Here is a 19,043-nt window from a genome sequence, read left to right as displayed (position 1 = left end):
TCTTCCCTTCCGCCCTAACAGCACTCCTCTGTAAATGTAATGATTCCGAGATCCAAGGGCGCACAGCCCATTTTCTCAAGCTTGACCAGTTTCTCCCCCTCCGAGTGCTCTGCTATCCCTCTTTCAAGTACTCACCTCCCATGTCTCGCAGAAATCCACTGTGTCCAGTGAAGATTTTCCATGTTCATCTACTGGAAAGAGCTCTTCGCTTGGCTGGAATAGATGCAGTCATTGCAGCAATCTTGCTAAAACATGTATTTTATATATAATAACACTTGTAGTTTCATCCATAGAGAGAAACCATACACCCATGAAAGAATGGGAATATCCACTCCTCGTACTTGTCTTTACAAAGCAGTTTCCAGAAGAACTAGTAATTAATATACTTTGAATGCTTTATTTTCTCATATCAATTATAAATATACCTAACTAATATTTTCACACATCTAAATGTGGTCTTCTAGTTGACTTATGCTCCTTTATCTACTCCTACTTTTTCATTTTGAAAAATGTCTCTTTCTCAATGGGAAATCCAGTGGTTTACTGGTCTTGACCTCCAGTACTACTTTATTTCAATCTTGACCAGACTAGTCATCTAACTGAACACACAGGAATCCAAGTGTGTGTATATGAATCAAAGATGGCCAATAAACATTGTTTGTAATGTTGACTTTGATGATATAGAGAAGTTATCAATGAATAATCATCATGAAGCTCCAACTTGTCTTGTTACTAAAAGCAGAAAAATCTGGGACAAAACCCAACCAAATGTCCAGTGATACAGATTAAATGACCTACAAATAGAGATATTTCTGAAGATAACATCTAATATGTGATTCTAGCCCCTAACTACATACCCCATTTTATAATACTGAATTCATTTGTCTGATCTACTTTGAGATTTTTGTTGTTGTTGTTTTTAACTTACACAAATGTTTAATTAGCTTTATTTACATAGCAGGGATTTTTTTTCAGACTCCAATGCTACCTAGACAACATCATTAGGCAAAAATACCAGTTTAAAAGAAATACGTGCAGAATCCTAAAATAGCAGATTTCAGCTCCAAAGAAGAGTCCTCTTGACTATGAGCAGCGTTGCATGCCTCAGTTACTGAAGAAGCAGTTCCGTTGCAGTCTGTATGCCCCAGGATTTGAAGACAAGGCCACTATCACTACATTCATATCAAAACCCATAGCACATGTAGAATATAAGTTAAACTCATATTGTTCATCCCCACACCCAGTTATTCAGATTTGATTATGTAGATTACCTACCTTCATTGGCACTGGGTAATGTAAAAGATAGAGGTCCACATAATCCATTTGAAGTTTTTTCAGTGATTTCTCCAAGTAAGGCCGGACCAGCTCCGGTCGAAAGCAAGTACACCAAAGCTGTAGACATGGGAGAATGGAATTTGTGCCAGAAGAAGGGTTCTCCACAAAAGCGGCTTGTGTATGACCACAGGAGAAGAAACACTCCCTTCAGACGAGAATTTCTTTGGCCTGCTCATCCTCTTGAACTCAATTATATATGGGATTGCTTTCAGCTCATCTCTTAAACAATTAAAGGAAGTTACTTGAGTAATAAAAAATGCCAACTAATAATAATGTCCAATATCAGAATTATTAAAGCTATTACTACTCTATTTCATCCTCTTATATAAATGATGAGAATATGATGAGAAATATTAACATTATTTATGTAATTAAGCATTTTAATGTACAGCAGAAATAGATTAGCACATGTCATTTATATCTTGTTTGGTAATTGACACTCTATTTACTCTGATATTTATAAAGACTTTTGATATTCTGAATACTAATAAATTTTAGCAAATAATCCTGAAGGTAAAAAAAGCTATAGCTGGATAACAATACTGCCTGATTTCACAGTTCACACCGTACCACTTTAAATTGAAGCTCATAATACTAAAGAGATGTTGAAGCTATACATTTGTGGACTGATAAGTAAGAACTATAAAATATATTGACTTGTTTTGACACTAAATCTATTATATGAATTTATAATAATAATGGTACCAATAGGCACATTAAACAACTACTGCTACTATAATATAATTTTTTTAATTTTTTTAATTTTTATTTATTTATTTGAGAGCGACAGACACAGAGAGAAAGACAGATAGAGGGAGAGAGAGAATGGGCGCGCCAGGGCTTCCAGCCTCTGCAAACGATCTCCAGACGCGTGCGCCCCCTTGTGCATCTGGCTAACGTGGGACCTGGGGAACCGAGCCTCGAACCAGGGTCCTTAGGCTTCACAGGCAAGTGCTTAACCGCTAAGCCATCTCTCCAGCCCCTATAATATAATTTTTACTTCTTTTTGTCTTATTTAATGGGTATGCATACCTGCTGCATACTATACACATTACCTTGGTAGTGAGGAATACGTCTTCCCTCTTCACGGTGCCATCTGCAATCTTGCTTCTAATGGCCTGTCCTACCTCCTCTTCTACTTCATATGAGAAAGCAGTATCAATGTGGCGGAAGCCAGCCTTAATAGCAAACGCTGTGGCCTCTACTGATTTACTCTTAGGAACCTAAGGGAATGAGCAAAGAAATGCTTAGAAATGTATGTTATGAGAGGTTCCTATGACTGAGCTTATAGGATTGTTCACTGTACTGAAGAGAATTTGTTTTTCCCGCAGTCGTCCTCAAGCCACTTGTTAGGCAAAATACTAGTCCTTGAATCCTTTAATTCACACTTTTTCTCTTTTATAAGCCATAAGAGAATCTCCAAAAAGATATTGTGATGAAAACTTGCCAAAGTATGCACCCTCATACACTCCCTTCATACAATCAACTTTTGCCTCAGTTTTGGTTTACATTTCCACACTAACAAAAGTTTCACAGCCTAAACCCTCTTTATACACATTCTATCCTGGTTAATTACTGAAATTGAGAATGTCAAGAGTATCATGACCAGTACCAGCATAGGGCTATCACCCACAATGAGCTTTTGATCAGAGAGACCTACAAGGTTTCCTAAAAGACAGACAGATTTCTGTCAGAGTACTTGATGACCCACCAAAGGTCAGTGGAAAGACCCTACTGCTGAAGACACCATATGTGATTGACACATAAAATGGAATGTCATGGCTGGAAACTAGAAGAGAGTCAGTCCCCAGTCAGTCAGCGTGTCTAGTGCCAGAAGGTGCTACATGGGTGACTGGGGGAAAATGACCAATATCTGTCCAAGCAACTCATGGTCTAACCTACTTAGCAGCAAGTAACCTGTTGTGATGCCCACACAAGTGCAATAGTGGTGCACAGCCATGGTGGGGAACCAACTGCTCTTGATTTGCTAACTGATCCCCTCAGTGACACAAGACCCATAGCTGGAACTGGGAAACAAGTCAGAACCATATCCAAACATTAGCCCACTCTCCAATATCAAGCTACCACCAATGGTGGGCTACAAGAAGGCCTACACCTATTAAATTCTCTATTAAAAAAGTAAGGGTTATCTCATTTGTCCTGGTGCTAACTTACTCTCCGTTGGAGAATCTGCTTCTCTTTTTCAGATACATGTAGATCCTAAGGAGAGAGCCACCCCATCATACTTCAAAAGGGCCCTGGCTGAAACTAAGGAAAATTGGCAAAACAAGCAAGGGTGCTGTTTTCCTGATGAACCGGATACCAGCACAAGGGAGAAGGAGACCAACACAGAGAAAAATCAACTCCTACCAAATCAGAGAGCCAGAGCCTCAGAGGCCCCCAATACCTCATCACTGAAGCAGACCAAAAATGAACCCAACATGGCTCAGGGAAATTTTGCGGAAGAGGGGGTGGAAAGAATGTCAGAGTCACATGTTGGGTCATGATATGCAGAGACATTTATCTTACCTATAACTGTGGGCTAACTCCACAATGCATGACCCATATACCTCAACAAGGAGGGGCTAATGGGGAGGGGTTAGGTCACAAATGAGCCTAATAATGGTACCAAACTGACTGTATTTGCTGAGTACAAAACTAATTAAAAAAAAATAAATAAAAAGAGTATCATGAGTTTAGTAGTTTGATCAACTCCTAAGATTCTTGTAAGAATCTGAAGATAAGAATAGTCATGTTATTATGAATATAGTTGGACCTTTATTTAAAAGAAACATGTGGAGAGTGTGCTTGACTCAAGTATAAATAAATATGGTGCAAGGTTTCCATAAGACTTTTATGTGTGTCTTCTCCCAAGGAAGACACATGTAATGCATGACATTTCCTCTAGACTGAATGGTGACAGCAGATGGAAAATGTGATCAACAAGGAACGATGTTAAATCCATTCCTAAGATTTCCATAAGGGATATTTCATAGCCCCTTACCTCCAGCTAAGGGCCAGGTTGCTAAGAGGGACTTGGTCAGAAAGCGGGCACTCTGTAACTCTTTCTACATATGTAGTTTCTGTTTGACAGACTTAAATGCTGGCAGAAAAAAACTGTATACCTTAAGGGTACGTGTTTATAAATAACAAATTTATAAAGATCATATAAGAAATTATTCATTTGGGGAGTCACTTATTAAAACCAAAGTTCTTTGTTTAGAGACAATATGACTAGAATGAAATTTAAAATCATTGCCTTATCAGCCAGATATAAGTTTTATTAAAGATGCTCTTTAATTTTTATTGGAAACTGGAGTGTTTCAGTCCCCACCAGTCTCTCATGCGCCTTCTCCCCTGGCCCTGCTCTCCTCGGGCCCTCTTCGGTGGGGCGTGGGCATGTGTAGTCGAGGTGAGGTCACGAATGCACCCGTGGGCTCTTCGGTGGGGCATGGGCATGTGTAGTCGAGGTGGAGTCACGAATGCACCCCTGGGCTCTTCGGTGGGGCATGGGCATGTGCAGTCGAGGTGGAGTCACGAATGCACCCCTGGGCTCTTCGGTGGGGCATGGGCATGTGCAGTCGAGGTGCATTCACGAATGCACCCGTGGGCTCTTCGGTGGGGCATGGGCATGTGCAGTCGAGGTGGAGTCACGAATGCACCCGTGGGCTCTTCTGGTGAGGACAATACCACATATTATGCCTTCCACCCTGTCACTCTTAACATCCTTTCTGTCCCCTCTTCTGCAATGGTCCTTGAGCCTTGGCAGGAGGGAGGGTATACTGCATGTCTGCTTGGTTGAGTTCTCTGCAGCCTCTTATTTTTCTGCTTTGGTGAGCTTTGGGGCTCCTCATTGTCTTCCACCGTCTCACTGTAGAAGGTTTTGCAAGCTTTTCATATTAACAAAGCAGAGCACTGAAGTGGTCTGTGACATTTTCTTTTCAAAATGAAGTGCAGTTGATTAGAAATTGGCTCCTTCCACCACCTCAAAGCCAGCGCACACTTATCGAGGTATAGAGCTGCTCAGACTGAGTGGTAGTGGTGGCCTTGAACCCCCAAACCCTGATTTTTGTGCCACTTTTCCCTGCTCAGTATCCAAGTCCTTCCACATATCTTCAAATTTCTCCTTGCATATTTCAATAAATCTAACAGGAAGGAATGGATAAATCCAGAGTTTGGGGAAGTAGCCCCTTGTCACGCAACTAAGTCACCTCAGGATGATTATTAAACATCCCCCCAAGCTTGATCAACTCACTTTTGAGACATCTGTTCCATTTCCACTGTGTTTTTTTGTTGTTTTGTTATTTGTTTGTTTGTTTGTTTTTAAGGCAAGCCCAACAGACTGCCCTTTTTTAATGCAAGACAGCAGTAGCGAGAGACAGAGAGAAATGGACCTCAGCCACTGCAGTCAAACTCCAGACGCATGCACCCCCTTGTGCACATGTGAGACCTTGAAGCCTGTTTGCATCACTGTGTGTCTGGCTTACATGGGATCTGGAGAGTCAAACATGGGTCCTTGGGCTCTTAGGCTAGGGCCTTAACTGCTAAGCCACCTCTCCAGTCCCAACTGTGCTTTTAATACCAATATTGACAAAACCAATAAAGCTCATCTACTCTTAATAGTTCTCACTTTCCACTGTTATGATGCTTGTTTACCCACTTAGCTAACTTTCTCACAGTGAGAGTAGGGCACAGCAATTCCACTCAGCCCAGGTGCAACACTGACTGCAAGACACTGAAGGTCACTAGAAAGCAGCCCTGCACAGCGCTCCCCTGACGTATCTTACACATCTCATCTACAATAGCTTCTATCACATTGATTTCCATGGATCCTGCCTTCTTGAAAGGAAGAAAATGCTCTGACTTACAGAAATAAACAGAAAACCCTCATTGCAATTCAACATCAACTCAAAGAAGCTGACAAGAAACATTCTTAACTGGTGACTTATATTTCCTATCAACCTAAGAAACATTGAAATTGGGAGGAAATGAGTGCTCAGAATAATCAACAGATGCTGGTTTATGCAAAGTGTCTTGTTCTTGTACATGCAGCAGGTCTATCCTAAGGAAACTGAGACCCACGTGCAACCCCCAGAACCACCCAGGAAGTGAACAATCTGACAACCTTGGTCTTCGTTAACCCTAGGCCTACTTTATTTTGAAAGCTCCATCATGACACCTGCTCGAGGTGCCAAGCCCAGCGCAGGAATGGAGTGGCCACCAGTAACTTCACACACTGGTTTGGAAGCCATTGCTCGTCGCTTCTCTGCCTCAGCAGGTTCTGACTCTCCTGCTGCCTTCCAGCGACAGTGGGTACGAGAAAGCCGTGCTCCAGCTTCCCGCTGCTGCTTCACCAGTGCTCCTGTGCTGCTTACGCGGCGCTGCCACCAGCAGACTGATGAACCAGCAGAGCAGCAGAAGTGGTGAGGCTAAAAGTGTTCCACACGTGGAAGAGAATTCGCTTGTTTCACTTGAAAGATAACTTTTAAGTAAGTTATTATCAAATGATAAGGTATTTGTTTCCAATGAACTTTATAATCTCATACATATAAGTATAATGTATTATAAGTAATTGATTAAGTAACTACTTCTTAAATAAAAAAATACCTTCAGACACATATTATCTTCTTGATTTTAAATTTTGGTCCTCATTAAGGCTCTATTTTCCATATGTTACTGTAAACGAACTATCATGCACCATACAAATATAGTAACAAGAACTAAAAACAACTATTAAGCATTGTTTTTTATTTTAACCTTCAAAAACAGATCAAATTTAAAATTGATAGGCTAGAAGGGGAGAAGAGGCTGGTCTTTTTCAACTTGCTCATTGCTAGGTATTTTCCGTGTTTCTCTTTTGCCACTGGCACTGACAAGACTGTGGTCTTGACAGGAGGGCAGTGCCGCTGGTGACACAGGCTGTTGTTCGGTGGCTTATAAATGACTAGCAGCTACTGGATATCCTGGGTACCATTCTGCAGTATAAGAACAGGCTTAGGTCTTATTATAGGTTTCACTTGATTGGTAACGTTTAGACAACTGCTAATAAATAATTAATTAATAGTTTATAGTTTATACCGCATTCAACATTTTTATAAAAAACTGATCATCAATGTACTGTAAATTTTAGGATGGGTGGGTAAATGTAACACATCTGTCAAACAAAAGTTTTGGTACAATTAAAAATAGAAAATAAGGGCTGGAGAGATGGCTTAGCGGTTAAGCGCTTGCCTGTGAAGCCTAAGGACCCCGGTTCGAGGCTCAGTTCCCCAAGTCCCACATTAGCCAGATGCACAAGGGTGCGTACGCGTCTGGAGTTCGTTTGCAGAGGCTGGAAGCCCTGGCGCGCCCATTCTCTCTCTCTCCCTCTATCTGTCTTTCTGTGTCTGTCGCTCTCAAATAAATAAATAAATAAAAATTTAAAAAAAAATAGAAAATAAGAATTTTCATTGACAAATAATTATTAAATATAGGGCTAAGTGTTTTAAAGTTATTAACTTAAAAAAACTGGAATACATTATAATTAACAATGAAACATGGCCATACCATAGGCATTATAAATATGGCAAGTGTGAAAGTTTTGTAAAAATTCATTTTTTGAAGATAAGATTATAAGTTATCACTACATTTCCTATATGCTTTTCAATTATCTAGAATTCATATGCATCATTTTGAAATCTGAGAAATGTGTTTACTAAGAAATATAAAAGAGACCATTAGCTATAATTCTTTTATGTCAAAATTTTGTTGCTTAGTATACCTGTGAGATTCACTGATGTGGTTGGAAATACCGTTGATTGGTTACTTTATAACATTTTATTTATTTATTTATTCATTCATGTATTTTGTTTGAAGCAATGTCTCATTCTAGCCAAGGCCAGCCTCAAAGTCAGTGTAATCCTCCTTCTTCAGCATCCCTTGTGCTGTGAAATAAAGCATGTGCCACCATGTCCAACTTTGGTAATATTTGCATGTATTCTTACATGGTGATGAGAATTTGAGGTTTGTTCCCTTGCAGTAATTGTGAGCATCTACCCATATTCATGAACACTTTTTTTTTTAATTTTTTTTATTTATTTATTTGAGAGCGACAGACACAGAGAGAAAGACAGGTAGAGGGAGAGAGAGAGAGAATGGGCGCGCCAGGGCTTCCAGCCACTACAAACGAACTCCAGACGCGTGCGCCCCCTTGTGCATCTGGCTAACGTGGGACCTGGGGAACCGAGCCTCAAACCACGGTCCTTAGCTTCACAGGCAAGCGCTTAACCGCTAAGCCATCTCTCCAGCCCATCATGAACACTTTTAACCATACTGTATTGTATCTTTCAATTGTCTGAGGCTGTGTGGGAGGAGGGGTAGTGTGCAAGTGGAGAGTCCACATGTCCTGAAAAAGCTAAGCTTGAATGTCACTGTCAAGAAACACAGTCACTCTGGCTAGATGATTCTGTATTGCCTACTGCAATGAGGCAGATACCTCGTGGCCAGGGCCTCCCATACAACAGAATTAAATAAAACTGTCAGGGAATAGCTGAAATTTCTTTCATGGAGACGTGCACCGAGTCTCAGTCATACCCCTGTCTTTGTTTCTTTATAAGCTACCATTGGGGGTTCACAGAGTAAAATGAACACAGGGGAAGAGTGCGTGGGACAAAATACAGTAGAAATATAGTACAGAAATATGAGTCTTCTCCCACTGAAGACACACAAAAGATAACAAATTCTTGGGAACCTAATGTTGATAATACATGAGAGATCTTGCCCATAGGGAAATGGTTTTTTGTTCTTCATTGCATAAGGGATTACATATTTGTGATGTCATCATTTTAACCCAAAGCCACTTTGTAAAAGAAGGTATTAGTAGAATAGTATTTAAAGATGTTGTTTGGTCTGCCAGATCTAGATAATGGTATAAAAGTACATTTTAAAGGATAAAGAATAAAATGAATTCATTCTTTTACTTTTACTTTTACTTTTAAGAATTTCAAGCCTTTCTCTTCACAGTGAACTTACAGTGAATCAGATAGTAACTATGACCACCATGCTGCCATGAGTCCTGACTTTCCTAACTGTAAGGCCACTCACGGTCTCCGCAGCTAAAGCTTTAGCAGTGACCTGACACTTTGCCCTTACCTTCATGTCCCTTTACCCAACCAAGGTAAGTCCCATCAAGTCTTCACTGTCATTCCCTGGTTACTTGTGTAAACTCCACAAAGGAACAGTGTGGACCCAAGTTAAAGGAATCAGCCACTTTAATGCATTTAAGTGGTCTGAGGAAGATTTGAAAATATGAAATTCCTTCCAAACTAGATCTAGTCATTTCAGGGACATTTCTATACCACTGTGCTCTGACATGTATACATGTATTAACAAGAACCAATGGTTACATTTCCTGTTTGAGTTTTCTTTTTTCTTTCTTTCTTTTATTTTATTATTATTATTATTATTATTATTATTATTATTATTGATGTAGAGTCTTGCTCTGTATAGTCTCAGGCTGACCTAGAATTCACAGCTTTCCTCCTATCTCAGCCTCCCAAGTGCTGGGATTAAAATCTTGTACCACCACTCCCAGCAGGGAGAGACAGAGACACAGAAAGAATGGGCACAGCAGAGCCTCCAGCCACTGCAAACAAACTCCAGGGGCATGTGCCTCTTTGTGCATCTGGATGTACGTTGCTACTGGGGAAAGGAACTCTGGTCATTAGGCTTTGCAGGCAAAGCCTTTAACCACTAAGCCATTTCTCCAGCCCACATTTCCTTTTAATAAGCCCCACTTTCTACAATCATGATGGATGTGATTTGAAACTAACATGTCCCTCGTAGTCACCTGTGCTTGCACACTTGCTCCCCCAGCTGATGGCACTGTTTTGAATGGTTGTGGAACAGTTAGGAACTGCACTTTTGCTGGAAGAAGTAATGCAATTTTCACAGCCTGGTCTCACTTCCTGTTGGTCTCTCTACTTCCTGGCTATGGGTATAAGCTGATGAGCCAGACTCCTGCTGCCACGCTTCCCCACAGCTGTGGAACAAAGCTGTAAGCCAAAGTAAGACTATTTCCTTCCTTAAGTTGCTTCTGGCCAGGTATTTGGTCACAAAAAATGAGCATAGTACTCTAATACCATGATGTCACATTATCAATTCAGGTAATTTCCCACAGGTGAAAGCGGAACATAAGCAACTCCCAGGTGCAACATCCACTGTGAGATGTGAGGAGCAGCACAAAAAAGAACTGTAACATTCCTCCAACATTTCTCTTATTCGTCTCATCTACTTTTATCATCCTGATTTCACTGAATCTTGCCTTCTTTGAAGAAAATATGCCCTTATTTGTAAAAATGAGAACCCCATTGAAATCAACAACAGTCTTCACTGTAGCTTTCACCTTTTCTACTAAGCTAAGAAATATTGAAATAGGAGAAACTTAGCTCCCAGAATAACAAATAGGTTATAGTCCTACCCTGATACACAGCAAAGTTTAATCTACCTCTTTCTTTACTTGAAATAGCTCTTGTCTAGAAAAACTGAGGACCAGGTAAACTTCCAAAGGTCAAAAAGGAAGTGGAAGAATTTCCAGCCCATGTCTCCTCCACTGGACCCCCCAACACAACACACTGCTCTCACCTCTTCAGATTTATAGGTGCCATATCCCAGTGCGGGGATGGAGTGGCCATCATTCAGCTTCATGCTCTGGTGTTTGGAAGCCATTTCCTGTCACACCTCTGAGTAAGCAGGTTCTGACTCTTGTGCTGCCTTCAATGACCTGTGAATAAATAGAAGCCAACTTTCTGTGTAATGGTTAACCAGCAGCACTGCCTATCCCAGGGTACACAAAGGCACTGCCTAGTCATAGGTTGGGATGTCACACCCAGAGGCACTGCTTCCCCCCAGTAACTGACTGCCGCTCACAACTCCACGGGGTAAACCAGCAACCCCACTGAGGAGGGTCCCCTGCAGAATGGGGACAGGGAGAAGGGAAAAGATGGTACCATAACATGAAGCATCCATACAAAATAAATAAAATAAAAGGCGAATTAAATGGAAAAAAGATTGTTATGGTAGCCAATCTAAAATTGACTCTTGTGGTCACTTTTGAAGACAAAGTGTTAAACATGAAACTGTAGGATTTGATGTTTTCCCTGCTGTTTTTAACTTTGAAGTGATCTGATCTTTCCTTGATATGTCTCCATTTCTTTCTTTTGAACAGGATTGTTTGTTCTGTGTCATTATGCATTAGAAGGATATAACTTGCATTTTGATTGTACAGGGTTCAAAGCTAAGAGCTTGTCTTGAGCTTCAGAATGGACTCTGGAATTTAGACTTTTGTACAGTGTTGGGACTGCTTTAAAGAATCTATGGAGACCTTTGAAATTGGACTGAATGCATTTTGCATTAGAAGATGGGTATTAGCCTGTGGGGTCCAGGGAAAGCATGTTGATGGTTGAATGAAATGTCCCCGCAGGCTCCTGGGTCCTCAGCAGGTGGCACTAAAGAATTGTGGAGCCTTTATCTGGTGGGAAGGCTTTCTGGAAACATGCAACAGTGAAGGCCGAATATGAGGTAAAATAGTCAGTTCCAAGCCTAATCTACAGACCACTTCCTTCTGCCGACTGTGGAGAAGTGACACCCACGGTGAGAGCCAGAATTTTTGGACTCTCACTGCGATTTCACTGTAACTCTGATTCCCAGGAGTGACCCAGACTACCCATCCCAATTATCACTGTCCTGGAATGACCCCAACCATCTGTCTGATTACCACTCCACTGAAGTGGCCCATGTCCTGAGCAAAGTGAGCCACCCGCCCTCCAACCACAGAATCCCAGTGACACTCCACTGGCAGCTACACATTCGCTAATCTGTAAGGGAGGGGCTTCAGACCTGTCTGGCCAGAGCCCTTCTCAGACTGTCCCAGAATAAAGCCATCTCTGCTTTTTCTACAATTTCTAAAATTGGTGCCTGGGACAGATACTCAGAGCAAAGGGTCAGGGGGAGGAAGGTCCTGCAACCCAGGGAGCAGTGGGCAGTGGGAGCTCAGCCCTGGATAACCCCTGGATCCTGGGGTATCCTCAGTCTCCAACCTGCCCTCTGTCTCCCTCATTTTCACCATGGTGAATTATGTAAGAATTATACTCCCCCAGGCAGGCCTGCAAGGCCAAGGCTGAGGCCACTCTTCTGTGGGTTCTCAAAACTCTCAGGTGGAAGGAGCAAATCTCTGACAAGCCAATAGGGGTGATTCATCTTCCATAAAGATTTTCCCTCCCCTCTCTTCTTGGCTGCAGCCAGAGAGAGGCCATTTGCCAAATCCACTGCATCATCCAACACCAGACCACCTTCAGCCAAAGGAGGTACTGAGTCGGCCTCCATCTGTCTTCCTACAGTACCTGAGAGCGACAGACCCAACTCCCTTGTCTTATCCTTTGGAGACTGCCCTGTCAGAAAAATCACCCTGGGATGCCTGCTTTCCTTCTGAAGCCCCTGTCCTTCCAGGAAGTTTTCAGCCTCCATCCTCAGATCAGGAATGACTGATCCTCAGATAGGTGTCCTGACACTTCTCACCTTCCATGGGTTCCCAAGTTTTCAAAACTCCACTGGCCTCCCTACTGGGCTTCCTCCTGGCCAATCTTATAACCCTTGGCCTAAAAGGAGACATGAAGTCCAAGAGCCTCATTTTTATTGCAATACAGCTTGGCCACAATATAAATTGGACAATGGTTCCTGCTGGTTTAAAATGGCACATTTGACTTTGAAATTCTTTAAGATCTTGATAACTTCATAAACCAGAATGGCTAATGGCAAGAACTCCCTTCTATTTAGACATTCTTCTACCTCTGCTCCCTCTCTGTCAGCTCTGATCACCTACCCAGATCCTCCTCCTGGGGAACAACCTTCTCCTCACCCCATTAAACAGTTCCTATTAGCAACCCACCTTGCCCCAGCCCAAGCAGACGACCCCTCCCTCCTTCACTGTGCCACCGCAGATGACAACATGTATCGCCCTCTCTAAATGCAGTTTAACTTTGCTTAACCTGTTTGTGTTCAAAGTGTGGCTATAACCCTGGTCCTGGATGATGGCCGCCAACCCACTCTCCAGACTCCCCTGGTCTCCTTTTCTGTGTTCTGCCCTTAAGATTTCTAAACTAACAGCCAGGAATCCTTGTTTCCTTGCTGTTGTAGTCAGGTCAGCATTGCTGGTAGAAATCAGCCAACTAAGAGCAGCTTGTGGGAAAAAGAGATTGATTTTGGTTTACAGGCTCGAGGGGAAGCTCCACAATGGCAGGGGGAAATGATGGCATGAGCAGAGGGTGGACATCACCCCCTGGCCAACATAAGGTAGACCACAGCAACAGGAGAGTGTGCCAAACACTGGCAAAGGGACACTAGCTAAAACACCTATAGCCTACCCTTGACACTGCACCACATCCAAATGCATACAGACGAATCATGGCCAAGTCATAATGACCATAGATTTAATATGATCTAGGAATCTCTGATGAGTGCCACTCACCGGAGAAGCTGCCTCTGGCCTCCTCAGCATCATGTGTAACAGACGCTAAGAGAAAGCCTCTTAGCCGTGTGGGACAAGAGCCTGTCATATGAGCAAAGTGCAAAGTGACGTTTGGCAAGAGAAGAAGCAAAATCTGAGGCTCCCAGAAGCCATGCCTGTGTGACCAGAAACTCAGCAGTGGACTGCAGCGGTTGTGAAGAGCTGAAAGTTACCAGTCCAGAGCCAGTATGGCTTGGGGCTACCTTAGCCTTTTTAAACAGCTGCTGTCGTATCTTTTCTCTGTATGACTTGACATGCCTGTGACCAACTGAGGCACCCGCTGTTCTGGGTTACAGTTCCTATAGACACATTCCCATTAAACTAGACCTATACAGACCTTTCTTGTTTCCAATATCATGAGGTAATTTTTTTTTTTTTTGAGGCAAGCCAAACAGAGTGCCCTTCTGTAATGAGAGGGAGCAAGAGAGAGACAAGAGAGAAGGGAAGAAGATTGGTGTGCCAGGGCCTCCAGCCACTGTAATTGAGCTCCAGATACATGCGCCACCTTGTGCATCTGGCTTATGTGGGCCCTGGAGAGTCAGACATAGGTCCTCAGACTTCACAGACAAGTACCTTAACTGCTAAGCCATCTCTCCATCCTGTGAGTCAACCATCCATTTGCCTACTTATACACCTTGTTTCAGCAGCTCCAGTTTAAAGTGGTTTCAGAAGCGCTTGTTGTGACTTGGGTTCTGAGAGACTTCCTCCAAGAATGTTCCTTTGCTTCCAGAGCCACCTCCTGAGGGGGAGCAACACCATGCCCCTGCTGCAGTCCCACCAAGCTATGCAAGCACTCCCACGCCCACGATCGGGTCAGAACCAGGTGGCTGGACCTTGCTCCTGCAACCCTCCTGCCCTGGCTCTCTATATGACAGAGCTGGGAATATTAGGACAAGAATGTCTCCATTTTTGGACTCTGACTGCAATCTTATTGTAGCTCTCTGCTTCTCAAGGGTGACACAGACTGCCCATCCCAATTTTCACTTCCTGGAATGGCCCAAACCAGCTGACTGTCACTTCCCTGAAGTGGTCCAAGTCCTTAGGCAAAGTGGACTGCCCTGCAGCCAAAGAATTCCAGTGACCCCCACTGCCTCATAAGTATTCCTAGTCTGAGAGGGAAGGAGCTTCTCACCTGCCTGACCAGAGCCCCTCTCAGGCTGTCCGGGAATAAAGCCTGTCTCTGCGGGTGAGCCAACTCTTCTCTCTCACTTCTCTCCCATGTTTTCTAACACGCACACGCCTGCTTTCTGCCATCACACTTTATCCACCTTCATAAAGCTGAGCAGTGGCTTTGTGAGCCACAATCAACCTGTGCTACCATAAGCTGATTCTGGTCAGATTTTGGGTCCCACCAACGAGAAGGCAACTGCTATGCTGTCTGTGTATATCTGTAAGAGCACCAGGTTCCCTGACTGAATCAGGTCAGAACAGGAAGACCAGCTGAGACTGGTAGATTTTTTTTTTCACTAAACTCTCTCTTAGCACATTTAAAATCATGTAAGTGGCCAAATATTAACTCCCCTTTCCAGTGTTAAAGTCAATCAAGTCTCTTTATGTGTCACTCTAAGATATTTTAGTTATTCCCTGTGGCTTTCTCGATTTTCCTGTACTGGAATTTTGGAATGGGTCAGCCCCTTGCTGGCCGGTGACTTTCCCCTGGTGTTGTAGACAGCTATGCTGCTGGAGTTGACCTCCAACCAAACACTGTTTGTGGGAGGAGGGAATTCATTCGAAGCTACAGATCCAGGAAAAGTTCCATAATGGCAGAAGAGAGAGCAATCACCACCGGCCAGCACACAGCAAAGCAAGCACAAAACCAGCAGCCAAGCAGCAGGGAAGCCGGCAGCCAGCAATGGGCCCAGCAGAGCTCGGACTCTTTCTGACACCTTTATGCTGAGGTTCATACCTACCCCCAGTGACACCTCCCCACCCCTGTAGCAGGAGTCTATCTGCTAGGGATAAAGCTGCAAAAAATAGTAATAATAAAACACCTGAGTCTTTGGGGGACATGCGTTCAAACTACTGCACTTGGGAAAACAGGGAACACGCCCTTCTCCATTGACAGTCCTCTCCCCACAAGGTTAGCTAGTTAAAGTCCAGTCTCGGGAGACTCCAAGGCTTTTCTGATCTCTCTCCTCCTAACCTGTTCTTTTTGTATCTCATTTTCTTTCTTAGTATTGTGAGAGCCACTAAAGCAAATTTACCAGCTTATTAAAAGAGAATCCTATGGCATAATGTTACCTATATGCATACTGTTAAAATATAAGTATTTATGTAGTATGTCCTTGGCAGATTTTGCAGGGCTAATTTAGTTTCTTCAAAGACTCACATATTTTTTCTTTGTCCAGAGTTATGAAGTGTTTCATGCTAGCAAGTCCTTTCCAAGGCTCTTGAGCAGTTAAATATCTTATAAGAAATAAAAGGCAGGACAGAAAATACACAGTGGGCCAAAAATGTTTGTGTGTTAGCCTTGTACAGCAGTTTGACATAAAACCTATGTGTTTCCCTGAAGAACTGGGAAAGATAACAACTGTTACTTTTTTCTGGAAGTTCTAGGGAGTAGAGACAAAGAATCAAGTGTTACAAGCTAGACAGGGGACTCATTGCTGAGTTCAAGGATGGTAGATGACTCAAAACACTTTTTCTCTCATAACATGTATGGATTTGCCCAGATGAGCTAATGCATTACACAATGGAAATGGGATTGACAAGAGACAGAACACAATCATTTCTCCATGCCAAGTCACATCTTTCATCTACAAAAAAATAAACAAACAAATTAAATTTAAAACAAAATTAAAACTATCAGAGTGAACGCTTCCTTTTCAAGAACTGCTCTCTGACATTTTCCAAAAGCAAGTTGCCTAATAGTCTCCATACTATGATCAAATCAGGGTGTACTTAATGAATGTATGGTATTTCAATCCATTTTTTCATGCTAGCAAAATAGATCTAATTATATTATGGGGTTAAAATTTAGGCTGCCACCCAGAGGCAAGTTTTTCCATCCACAGCGCATAGTGGGTCCTTTCACCTTGCAAAAGAATATAAACCTCCTTTTTCAACAGTGACTAGGTCAACTTATCCCAATTCATTTCAAAACATATATTTATTTTATTTTTATTTGTACTTATTTTTGAGAAAGAAAGAGAGAATTAGCATGCCAGGGCTTCAGGCACTGCAATAGAACTCCAGACACTTGTGCCACCTTGTGGGCATGTGTGACCTTGAGCTTGCCTTACCTTTGTGTGTTGGGCTAATGTGAGATCTGGAGAGTCAAACCTGGGTCCTTGGGCCTTGCAGGCAAGTGCCTTAACTGCTAAGCCATCTCTCCATCCCTTTTTATTTATTTATGAGAGAAAGAGAATGGGTGCTCCAGGGTCTCCAGCCACTACAAACTCCAGACACATGTACCACCTTGTACATCTGGCTTATGTGTGTCCTGGGGAATCGAAACTGGGGCCTTTGGCTTTTCAGGCAAACGGCTTAACCACTAAGCCATCTCTCCAGCCCAATTTATCACAATTCTTTACGATCTAGCCCATGGATGTGTCTGAGGAGATAGAGGCAGTCTGACTTCACATCTACAAGGAGAAGAAAAATGACTCAGCAAAGTAGGCAGTATCTGAAAGGAGGCATCTCTTGGTCCTCTATCCTTTGATCTCGATTGGGCTTGCATGCACCCTATTCGTGTCCTGGTTCCTAGTGGGAGGATGTGTAGCCCTGTTAATTTCCAAACTAAGTCCATTTTTGCGAACCAACAGAGACTGGTTTCTGAATCACCCATGCTGAATGCATATCTTTGACAGTTATCGTTCCTTTTGTCTGAACATTCACCAGTCCTACTTCAAGATGAGCTCTAAGAGTTAAGGAATTTCCCAGTAGAAATTGTCGTTATATGAACCTGACGTAGTATTGAGGGTATTAGGGTCCTGGTGATCCAGGCTCCACCCAGTCATACAACAACATGCAAGGAAAAAAACACCAGACCGACAGGAAACACCATTCATAAGGTAGCATATATACCTAACTTGCTTATGTGTCTGGAATTTTATAGCTATTTCAAAGAACCCAAACAATAAGGGGGAGAATCATAATGTCCTGTTCCTTTGCACAGCAAGAACTCCATTAAGGATTGGCAGTGATCAATGATATTCAAGTTTAACAGGGGTCATGGTGAGGATTTATCATGTAGAGAAGTTTCTGTGATTAGAAGGGAGAATTATCACTCTACAGACCAGAGAAAGATAACAAAAATCTCATCCTGCGAGGTCTTCAGACTTTTCCAGGCAGCCAAGGCCATCAGTAGAACAGTTAGCTCAAAGCATTCAGACTGCCTTTTCAGACATGAGTGAGGAAGCGCCCGGGTTCCATCTGGGGGTAAACCATAGGAAACAGAAGAGGACAAGGCCTTTGGTGGTTCTAGGTTCTCAGTGAAGGGTCACCAGGCACAAGGAGACAGCTGTCCTTAACCCCTCTGGTCACAGGAAGAAATGAACCAAACATGCTAGGCAGCAGTGCAGATTAAACCAGGGGCTGCAGGCAGAGGCAGGGAAGGATGCCAGAGAGACAGGAGCACTCACGCCAGAGGAGAGGTTAGCAAACATCCCACCTGAGAGAAGACAGCCAAAAGAAAACACTCTGTACACAAGACAGGGCATAATGGAAGATGCAGGCACAGTGGAGTCCTTGTCCAGCGCTGCGGGAACAGAGCAGCAGAGGCATGGCGCACTCAAAGGGTGAGTCCCTTCATCTTACCCTCCTTTTCCAGAAAAGTGCTTAGTTATGGATCCAAAGTTGTTTAGGGGTCCTGAGTTTCCTCCAGTTTGAACTCCCGCTGCAGATGTTATACTTCCCAAAGAGGAGAAAACAAAAGGAACCAGTTACCTAGCGGGAAGTTGAAATACACTTCAAAATAAGAGCCCACGGAGTACAGCAGTGGACTGGATTCTGGCAGGCAGGATGTGATATTATCCTCTCTATCTTATTCCTTCACCTGTGCCTCCTGCAGGCTGTGTACTTTCAGAAAAGGAGCTACCTTTCTGGAAAATCCCTTGTTACCCAAATCAGTCTAGTCAATGTACAAGATGTAAGAGTATTTGCAGGGGGCTGAGGACCCTAAAATTGACAAGTTCAGTAGAAGCAAGGGTGACCACACTTTGCACAT

The 19,043-nt window shown here is 42.8% G+C and overlaps 1 protein-coding gene across 2 annotated transcripts in view; it reads right to left on the bottom strand.

Moving 5' to 3' along the window:
• Window positions 1-18,732, bottom strand: part of LOC101613638 (aldo-keto reductase family 1 member C13-like) — a 63,980-nt gene extending 45,248 nt beyond the window's left edge. For both annotated transcript variants that reach the window (XM_045134872.1, XM_004662409.2), the window contains exons 1-5: window positions 18,635-18,732; window positions 10,957-11,095; window positions 2,391-2,558; window positions 1,276-1,392; window positions 136-213 (exon numbers count right to left, since the gene is read on the bottom strand). In XM_045134872.1, the coding sequence (XP_044990807.1) occupies window positions 136-213; window positions 1,276-1,392; window positions 2,391-2,558; window positions 10,957-11,040 (447 nt within the window). In that variant the 5' untranslated portion in view covers window positions 11,041-11,095; window positions 18,635-18,732. The remainder of the gene's footprint in view (window positions 1-135; window positions 214-1,275; window positions 1,393-2,390; window positions 2,559-10,956; window positions 11,096-18,634) is intronic.
• Window positions 18,733-19,043: the final 311 nt, after the last annotated feature.

Source organism: Jaculus jaculus, chromosome 15 (assembly GCF_020740685.1).
Source record: "Jaculus jaculus isolate mJacJac1 chromosome 15, mJacJac1.mat.Y.cur, whole genome shotgun sequence".
Taxonomy (NCBI): Eukaryota; Metazoa; Chordata; class Mammalia; order Rodentia; family Dipodidae; genus Jaculus; species Jaculus jaculus.
This window is presented reverse-complemented; position numbering and strand designations above follow the sequence as displayed.